Source organism: Scyliorhinus torazame, unplaced genomic scaffold, assembly GCF_047496885.1.
Source record: "Scyliorhinus torazame isolate Kashiwa2021f unplaced genomic scaffold, sScyTor2.1 scaffold_857, whole genome shotgun sequence".
NCBI classification, from domain to species: domain Eukaryota; kingdom Metazoa; phylum Chordata; class Chondrichthyes; order Carcharhiniformes; family Scyliorhinidae; genus Scyliorhinus; species Scyliorhinus torazame.
In genome coordinates this window covers 54,916-65,383 of record NW_027308584.1, presented here as the reverse complement: position 1 = coordinate 65,383, position 10,468 = coordinate 54,916, and the positions used below count along the sequence as shown (strand labels likewise).

The following is a 10,468-nucleotide window of genomic DNA, read 5'->3' as shown; positions in this document are numbered from 1 at the left end:
GCGAGGGGGCGGTGAAGATCGAGGGGAAATGGGAAGCGGAATTGGGAGCGGAGATCAAATGGGGAGTATGGAGTGAGGCACTGCGAAGGGTAAACGGGACCTCCTCCTGTGCAAGGATGAGCCTGATACAGTTTAAGGTGGTGCGCAGGGTGCATATGACTCGGGCGAGAATTAGTGGGTTGTTCAGGGGGTAGCAGATGTGTGAGAGGTGTGGGCGGGGCCCAGCGAATCATGCGCGCATATTTTGGGGTTGCAAAAAAATTCGGAAGATTCTGGGCGGGAGCGTTCGCCGTCTCAGCCAGGATAGTGGAGGACCCTTTGGTGGCGATATTCAGCATTTCAGAGAAGCCGGAGCTCATGGAGAGGAGGAAGGCCGATGTCGTGGCCTTCGCCTCTCTGATTGCACAGAGACCAATTTTGCTGGTGTGGCGGTCGGCATCGCCACCGGGGGTAGCGGCTTGGCTGGGTGACCTGTACGACTTCCTGCGGTTAGAGAAGATAAAGTGTGAGTTAAGGGGCTGAGCAGGGGGGGTTTGAGAAAAGGTGGGGGATGTTTGTGACCGTGTTTGAGGAGCTATTCGGGGGAGTGAAAAGGGAAAAATCTGTACAGACTGTACAGTTGATTGTTGGGAAGTATGTTTCCCGGAGTGTTTATTTGCTGCAACCTGTTTTGCTGCAAGATTGTAATACAACACATTTTAAAAAAAGACTATGGGGGAATTACAGACACTGATGCACATTCTCTCACACTTATTCTCTGTCACTCATTCTATATTCTCCCCACTCTCGCACAGTCACTAAAACACGGACATATTCTCTGTCACACTCAATCTATCTCGCTCACACACACCCTCTTTCACACTCAGATTCACAAAGCACGCTCAAAAATCTTCCGCTCACACTTTGGCAAGCGCTGACACACAAATACACTTGCACACATTGACGCACAGTCATATACCCTCGCTCACTTACTCACACACACATTCTCACAATCGCTCGCTCACCCACAGACATTCCCTGTCACTCTCACACAGACTTTCACCCTTTCTCTCACACACGGACACAAATTCTCAGTCTCACACACTCACAGACGCTCATTTGCACACACATTCACACGCACATCGCTCGCTCTCGGATTCACACTTGCACATTCACCCAAAATCGCACACTCACCCAAAATCAAAAAGTCACTCATCCTCACAATCTCATTCACACTTGCAAGCACTATCACACTGACACTAAACACACAAGAGACAGCTTTACAAATATTCATAAACACCCGCGTACGCCCATTCTCACACACCCGCACCCACACAATCACATCCCACACATACGCTCTGGGGGGCTGGAAAGGTGGTTTGTGACGCAGAGCGAGGCCATGGAAGCCATCCATAAAATAGCATTCTCTAAATACAGCAAAATCAGAATCTTGTTTAATCTCAAAGAAGCAACACGATCTTAACAGCAAAGATTGAAACCCCGTTCCAGTCTGGTACAGCCAGGTAGTCTTTTGAAATGATGTGGCTGGCATCTGTATCTGCATCATCACCATGGCCCATGGTATGTGAGGACCATGGCGGCTGCCCTCTGGTTATCCGTGCCCTAGGGTACCCGGCAAACTGAGGCGTTCCTTCATTAGTCCAGAAGCCTCCTCTGAGGCCGCTTGCGCTGCAGACGGCTGGTCGCTGGCAGAGGGGCTGGGGAGCTCCTGTCCACCCTGAGACCATCTCGATGGGAGCCCCCCTGTGTGCCAGGCTGCAGCTCCTCCGGGCTCCCCATGCACGATGGCATCTCCCTGCTTTCCGTCGATGGGGGAGGCGCCTCTCTGGGAGGAGTGTCCAGGTGCACCATGTGCCTCCCATTCGGCTGCAGCGAGCTCACGGCCAAAGCGACGGTCTGCAGGTTGGCACTCACACCCAGCAGGCACTGAGTGTTCTGCTGGATCTGGCTCTCCATGGCGGACGCCAGCCTCTCCATGGCGGAGGCCATGCGCTCGAACGACCGACCAATGACCGAACTCATATCCTGAAGGGACTCCTCCATCATCCGTGCATGTCCGCTTATAGCCTTGGGCAGCTCTGCCAGACTCTCTCCGGCGCGTTGCTGCAACTCCAGCAGACTGAGAGTGGCCGACATCAGGGGGCCCTCATCATAGGCCTGGCCCTCGGAATGGGCCTGTTCTCCAAAGTCCGGCGGGCTCTCGGGGACCTCGTCTTTCACAGCCCCCATCAACTGGACCTGCATCACATGGAGGTGTTCACCGTATTGAGAGTCCGGCACCATTGGCTTTCCCACCGAGGTGATCGTCCCTTCGCTGGTGGAAAGGAAGGGCGAGAGATTTGATGCTGCGTCCTCCGAGGTGTGGGCACTCCCTTCCTCCGAGGAGGCCATAAGAACATCATTGGGGGCTTCTCGATATCCCTCCGCAGCACGTCGACCTGCAGGGGGAGAACACAAGCTATTAGCCTCCTCTGCCCTGAACCCTGACTCCCGGCCACGTGTGTTGCCGACCCTCTCTGCCCAGAGGCGTTGGCAAAAGCTCGAGTCCTCCTCACATTTAATGCTCATCACTCCAGTCTCGGCATCGGAGATGCAAAAGCCGCCCTGATCTCCGGCCAACTCGAGCGCCTGTGCCTCAGCGCTGGTCAGGTTTCGGAAGTACGGCACTTCTGTTCCCATCTTCAACATCTCAATGTTGTTGTAGGCCTTCTTATCCTGAGGGCAGAAAGGGAGAGAGGGTCTCCAGAGCGTGATCGATTGGGCCCGTTATCGCCTGCCCTCCCTCATGCCCGTGATGTCTCTCAGACATCCCCTGTCCTTGGACTTGGGGGACATTAGCACCGAGAGGCAGACGCCGGTCACCCACGTGTAACCGTTGCTGCTGACGGCCCCCCTCCCACCCAAGGCCTGAACATGGTTGCTCCGGGCTTCCGCTCTGCCCTTCTGTCAATAACTGGCGACAATTGGGCCAAGGCCAGGTGGGCAGGCCTCATCTCCGTCTGAAATGAGCGACCCCCTTATTTTTAGACAGTGACCCCCCTCGTTCTAGATTCTTCCACAAGAGGAAACATCCTGACAACATCCACACTCAATACCCTCGCAGGATCGGCAAGGTTTCCTTCAAGTTGCCTCTTGCTCTTTTTTTAAAAAAAAGTTCCAATCAGGGGCAATTTAGCCTGGCCAACCCATCTCCCCTGCACATCTTTGGGTTGTGGGAGTGAAACCCACGCAAATGCGGGGAGAATGTGCAAACTCCACACGGACAGTGACCCGGGGCTGGGATCGAAACTGGGACCTGAGGCAGCCACCATACCTGACAGCAGCCTTTTACGATTCAGGAGATTTGAAGACAGCGGACAGGATTACAATGGTTTGTATCAGGTGGACGTGAAATAAAACTGTTCCCATTCGAGGCAGGGGTTTAGGTTCTTGGGCAAGAGAGATTGAGGGAGGCAGGCAACATGAAGACGAGCAATGAGTAGCAATGACTTGAAAGTCACTGGAAAAAGGAGCGATTCTTTCAAAAGGAAGTTGGAACGTCACATTTTAGAGAGACATGGGGAGCAAGGAGTGGCGTGGGATCGACCACAGTGCCCCGCAGAGAGCTGCCATGGACTTGGACAGGTCAAATAGCCTCACCTACTCTGCTGTATATACTGCAGGGGACGCAAGAGAGAGCAGCTGCCCTTTGGATCGGCCCAAGTTACTGACTCTTCACCCCTCCCACTGTGCAGGCACATTTGCGCACGCTCCCCGCTCTCTTACCCTTGCAGTGCCACACTCCTCGCTCTCTCTTACCCTTGCAGTGCGATACTCCTCGCTCTCACTTACCCTTGCAGTGCCACACTCCTCGCTCTCACTTACCCTTGCAGTGCCACGCTCCTCGCTCTCTCTTACCCTTGCAGTGCGATACTCCTCGCTCTCACTTACCCTTGCAGTGCCACACTCCTCGCTCTCACTTACCCTTGCAGTGCCACACTCCTCGCTCTCACTTACCCTTGCAGTGCCACACTCCTCGCTCTCTCTTACCCTTGCAGTGCCACACTCCTCGCTCTCACTTACACTTGCAGTGCCACTCCTCGCTCTCACTTACCCTTGCAGTGCCACACTCCTCGCTCTCTCTTACCCTTGCAGTGCCACACTTGCTCTCACTGACCCTTGCAGTGCCACACTCCTCGCTCTCTCTTACCCTTGCAGTGCCACGCTCCTCGCTCTCACTTACCCTTGCAGTGCCACGCTCCTCGCTCTCACTTACCCTTGCAGTGCCACAATCCTCGCTCTCTCTTACCCTTGCAGTGCCACACTCCTCGCTCTCACTTACCCTTGCAGTGCCACGCTCCTCGCTCTCACTGACCCTTGCAGTGCCACACTCCTCGCTCTCTCTTACCCTTGCAGTGCCACACTTGCTCTCACTGACCCTTGCAGTGCCACACTCCTCGCTCTCTCTTACCCTTGCAGTGCCACGCTCCTCGCTCTCACTTACCCTTGCAGTGCCACGCTCCTCGCTCTCACTTACCCTTGCAGTGCCACAATCCTCGCTCTCTCTTACCCTTGCAGTGCCACACTCCTCGCTCTCACTTACCCTTGCAGTGCCACGCTCCTCGCTCTCACTGACCCTTGCAGTGCCACACTCCTCGCTCTCTCTTACCCTTGCAGTGCCACAATCCTCGCTCTCACTTACCGTTACAGTGCCACACTCCTCGCTCTCACTTACCCTTGCAGTGCCACACTCCTCGCTCTCTCTTACCCTTGCAGTGCCACACTCCTCGCTCTCTCTTACCCTTGCAGTGCCACGCTCCTTGCTCTCACTTACCCTTGCAGTGCCACACTCCTCGCTCTCACTTACCCTTGCAGTGCCACACTCCTCGCTCTCTCTTACCCTTGCAGTGCCACACTCCTCGCTCTCACTTACCCTTGCAAAGCCACACTCCTCGCTCTCACTTACCCTTGCAGTGCCACACTCCTCGCTCTCTCTTACCCTTGCAGTGCCACACTCCTCGCTCTCTCTTACCCTTGCAGTGCCACACTCCTCGCTCTCACTTACCCTTGCAGTGCCACACTCCTCGCTCTCACTTACCCCTGCAGTGTCACACTCCTCGCTCTCTCTTACCCTTGCAGTGCCACACTCCTCGCTCTCACTTACCCCTGCAGTGTCACACTCCTCGCTCTCACTTACCCTTGCAGTGCCACACTCCTCGCTCTCACTTACCCTTGCAGTGCCACACTCCTCGCTCTCACTTACCCTTGCAGTGCCACACTCCTCGCTCTCTCTTACCCTTGCAGTGCCACACTCCTCGCTCTCACTTCCCCTTGCAGTGCCACACTCCTCGCTCTCTCTTACCCTTGCAGTGCCACGCTCCTCGCTCTCACTGACCCTTGCAGTGCCACACTCCTCGCTCTCACTCACCCTTGCAGTGCCACACTCCTCGCTCTCACTTCCCCTTGCAGTGCCACACTCCTCGCTCTCTCTTACCCTTGCAGTGCCACACTCCTCGCTCTCACTTACCCTTGCAGTGCCACACTCCTCGCTCTCACTTACCCTTGCAGTGCCACACTCCTCGCTCTCACTTACCCTTGCAGTGCCACACTCCTCGCTCTCACTTACCCTTGCAGTGCCACACTCCTCGCTCTCTCTTACCCTTGCAGTGCCACGCTCCTCGCTCTCACTGACCCTTGCAGTGCCACACTCCTCGCTCTCACTCACCCTTGCAGTGCCACACTCCTCGCTCTCACTTCCCCTTGCAGTGCCACACTCCTCGCTCTCTCTTACCCTTGCAGTGCCACACTCCTCGCTCTCACTTACCCTTGCAGTGTCACACTCCTCGCTCTCTCTTACCCTTGCAGTGCTACACTCCTCGCTCTCACTTACCCTTGCAGTGCCACACTCCTCGCTCTCACTTACCCTTGCAGTGCCACACTCCTCGCTCTCACTGACCCTTGCAGTGCCACACTCCTCGCACTCACTTACCCTTGCAGTGCCACACTCCTCGCTCTCACTTACCCTTGCAGTGTCACACTCCTCGCTCTCTCTTACCCTTGCAGTGCCACACTCCTTGCTCTCACTTACCCTTGCAGTGCCACACTCCTCGCTCTCACCCTTGCAGTGCCACACTCCTCGCTCTCTCTTACCCTTGCAGTGCCACACTCCTCGCTCTCACTTACCCTTGCAGTGTCACACTCCTCGCTCTCTCTTACCCTTGCAGTGCCACACTCCTTGCTCTCACTTACCCTTGCAGTGCCACACTCCTCGCTCTCACCCTTGCAGTGCCACACTCCTCGCTCTCTCTTACCCTTGCAGTGCCACACTCCTCGCTCTCACTTACCCTTGCAGTGCCACACTCCTCGCTCTCACTTACCCTTGCAGTGCCACAGTCCTCGCTCTCTCTTACCCTTGCAGTGCCACACTCCTCGCTCTCACTTCCCCTTGCAGTGCCACACTCCTCGCTCTCTCTTACCCTTGCAGTGCCACGCTCCTCGCTCTCACTGACCCTTGCAGTGCCACACTCCTCGCTCTCACTTACCCTTGCAGTGCCACACTCGCTCTCTCTTACCCTTGCAGTGCCACGCTCCTCGCTCTCATTTACCCTTGCAGTGCCACACTCCTCGCTCTCTCTTACCCTTGCAGTGCCACACTCCTCGCTCTCACTTACCCTTGCAGTGCCACACTCCTCGCTCTCACTTACCCTTGCAGTGCCACACTCCTCGCTCTCACTTACCCTTGCAGTGCCACACTCCTCGCTCTCTCTTACCCTTGCAGTGCCACACTCCTTGCTCTCACTTACCCTTGCAGTGCCACACTCCTCGCTCTCACCCTTGCAGTGCCACACTCCTCGCTCTCTCTTACCCTTGCAGTGCCACACTCCTCGCTCTCACTTACCCTTGCAGTGCCACACTCCTCGCTCTCACTTACCCTTGCAGTGCCACAGTCCTCGCTCTCTCTTACCCTTGCAGTGCCACACTCCTCGCTCTCTCTTACCCTTGCAGTGCCACACTCCTCGCTCTCACTTACCCTTGCAGTGCCACACTCCTCGCTCTCACTTACCCTTGCAGTGCCACACTCCTCGCTCTCACTTACCCTTGCAGTGCCACACTCCTCGCTCTCACTTATCCTTGCAGTGCCACACTCCTCGCTCTCTCTTACCCTTGCAGTGCCACACTCCTCGCTCTCTCTTACCCTTGCAGTGCCACACTCCTCGCTCTCACTTACCCTTGCAGTGCCACAGTCCTCGCTCTCTCTTACCCTTGCAGTGCCACACTCCTCGCTCTCTCTTACCCTTGCAGTGCCACACTCCTCGCTCTCTCTTACCCTTGCAGTGCTACACTCCTCGCTCTCACTTCCCCTTGCAGTGCCACACTCCTCGCTCTCTCTTACCCTTGCAGTGCCACACTCCTCGCTCTCACTTACCCTTGCAGTGCCACAGTCCTCGCTCTCTCTTACCCTTGCAGTGCCACACTCCTCGCTCTCTCTTACCCTTGCAGTGCCACACTCCTCGCTCTCTTACCCTTGCAGTGCCACACTCCTCGCTCTCTCTTACCCTTGCAGTGCCACACTCCTCGCTCTCACTTACCCTTGCAGTGCCACAGTCCTCGCTCTCTCTTACCCTTGCAGTGCCACACTCCTCGCTCTCTCTTACCCTTGCAGTGCCACACTCCTCGCTCTCTTACCCTTGCAGTGCCACGCTCCTCGCTCTCACTTATCCTTGCAGTGCCACACTCCTCGCTCTCTCTTACCCTTGCAGTGCCACACTCCTCGCTCTCACTTCCCCTTGCAGTGCCACACTCCTCGCTCTCTCTTACCCTTGCAGTGCCACGCTCCTCGCTCTCACTGACCCTTGCAGTGCCACACTCATCGCTCTCACACTTGCAGTGTCACACTCCTCGCTCTCTCTTACCCTTGCAGTGCCACTCCTCGCTCTCACTTACCCTTGCAGTGCCACACTCCTCGCTCTCACTTACCCTTGCAGTGCCACACTCCTCGCTCTCACCCTTGCAGTGTCACACTCCTCGCTCTCTCTTACCCTTGCAGTGCCTCGCTCCTCGCTCTCATCCTTGCAGTGCCACACTCCTCGCTCTCACCCTTGCAGTGCCACACTCCTCGCCCTCTCTTACCCTTGCAGTGCCACACTCCTCGCTCTCAGTGACCCTTGCTGTGCCACACTCCTCGCTCTCTCTTACCCTTGCAGTGCCACGCTCCTCGCTCTCATCCTTGCAGTGCCACACTCCTCGCTCTCAGTGACCCTTGCTGTGCCACACTCCTCGCTCTCACTTACCCTTGCAGTGCCACGCTCCTCGCTCTCATCCTTGCAGTGCCACACTCCTCGCTCTCACTTACCCTTGCAGTGCCACGCTCCTCGCTCTCATCCTTGCAGTGCCACACTCCTCGCTCTCACTGACCCTTGCAGTGCCACACTCCTCGCTCTCACTTACCCTTGCAGTGCCACGCTCCTCGCTCTCACCCTTGCAGTGCCACACTCCTCGATCTCACTTACACTTGCAGTGCCACACTCCTCGCTCTCACTTACCCTTGCAGTGCCACACTCCTCACTCTCACTTACCCTTGCAGTGCCACGCTCCTTGCTCTCACTTACCCTTGCAATGCCACACTCCTCGCTCTCACCCTTGCAGTGCCACACTCCTCGTTCTCACTTACCTTTGCAGTGCCACGCTCCTTGCTCTCACTTACCCTTGCAATGCCACACTCCTCGCTCTCACTTAACCTTGCAGTGCCACACTCCTCGCTCTCACTTACCCTTGCAGTGTCACACTCCTCGCTCTCTCTTACCCTTGCAGTGCCACGCTCCTCGCTCTCATCCTTGCAGTGTCACACTCCTCGCTCTCACTTACCCTTGCAGTGCCACACTCCTCGCTCTCACTGACCCTTGCAGTGCCACACTCCTCGCTCTCACTTACCCTTGCAGTGCCACGCTCCTCGCTCTCACCCTTGCAGTGCCACACTCCTCGATCTCACTTACACTTGCAGTGCCACACTCCTCGCTCTCACTTACCCTTGCAGTGCCACACTCCTCACTCTCACTTACCCTTGCAGTGCCACGCTCCTTGCTCTCACTTACCCTTGCAATGCCACACTCCTCGCTCTCACCCTTGCAGTGCCACACTCCTCGCTCTCACTTACCCTTGCAGTGCCACGCTCCTCGCTCTCACTTACCCTTGCAGTGCCACACTCCTCGCTCTCACTTACCCTTGCAGTGCCACACTCCTCGCTCTCACTTACCCTTGCAGTGCCACACTCCTCGTTCTCACTCACACTTGCAGTGCCACACTCCTCGCTCTCACTTACCCTTGCAGTGCCACACTCCTCGCTCTCACTTACCCTTGCAGTGCCACACTCCTCGCTCTCACCCTTGCAGTGCCACACTCCTCGCTCTCACTTACCCTTGCAGTGCCACGCTCCTCGCTCTCACTTACCCTTGCAGTGCCACACTCCTCGCTCTCACTTACACTTGCAGTGCCACACTCCTCGCTCTCACTTAGCCTTGCAGTGCCACACTCCTCGCTCTCACTTACCCTTGCAGTGCCACACTCCTCGCTCTCACTTACACTTGCAGTGCCACACTCCTCGCTCTCACTTACCCTTGCAGTGCCACACTCCTCGCTCTCTCTTACCCTTGCAGTGCCACACTCCTCGCTCTCACTTACACTTGCAGTGCCACGCTCCTCGCTCTCACTTACCCTTGCAGTGCCACACTCCTCGCTCTCACTTACCCTTGCAGTGCCACACTCCTCGCTCTCACTTACCTTTGCAGTGCCACGCTCCTCTCTCTCACTTACCCTTGCAGTGCCACACTCCTCGCTCTCACTTACCCTTGCAGTGCCACACTCCTCGCTCTCACTTACCCTTGCAGTGCCACACTCCTCGCTCTCTCTTACCCTTGCAGTGCCACACTCCTCGCTCTCACTTACCCTTGCAGTGCCACACTCCTCGCTCTCACTTACCCTTGCAGTGCCACACTCCTCGCTCTCACTGACCCTTGCAGTGTCACACTCCTCGCTCTCTCTTACCCTTGCAGTGCCACACTCCTCGCTCTCACTTACCCTTGCAGTGTCACACTCCTCGCTCTCTCTTACCTTTGCAGTGCCACACTCCTCGCTCTCACTGACCCTTGCAGTGCCACACTCCTCGCTCTCTTACCCTTGGAGTGCCACACTCCTCGCTCTCACTCACCCTTGCAGTGCCACACTCCTCGCTCTCTTACCCTTGCAGTGCCACACTCCTCGAGTTCACTTACCCTTGCAGTGCCACACTCCTCGCTCTCACTTACCCTTGCAGTGCCACACTCCTCGCTCTCACTGACCCTTGCAGTGCCACGCTCCTCGCTCTCACCCTTGCAGTGCCACGCTCCTCGCTCTCACCCTTGCAGTGCCACGCTCCTCGCTCTCACTTACCCTAGCAGTGCCACGCTCCTCGCTCTCACTGACCCTTGCAGTGCCACACTCCACGCTCTCTCTT

At 56.6% G+C, this 10,468-nt stretch overlaps 1 protein-coding gene across 1 annotated transcript in view; it reads right to left on the bottom strand.

The window, feature by feature from the left end:
• Window positions 1-1,411: 1,411 nt before the first annotated feature.
• LOC140406757 (uncharacterized) overlaps window positions 1,412-10,468 on the bottom strand; it is a 53,745-nt gene continuing 44,688 nt past the window's right edge. Inside the window, exons 2-3 of the mRNA XM_072494698.1 lie at window positions 2,556-2,715; window positions 1,412-2,438 (exon numbers count right to left, since the gene is read on the bottom strand). Of these exons, the coding sequence (XP_072350799.1) occupies window positions 1,636-2,438; window positions 2,556-2,715 (963 nt within the window). The 3' untranslated portion in view covers window positions 1,412-1,635. The remainder of the gene's footprint in view (window positions 2,439-2,555; window positions 2,716-10,468) is intronic.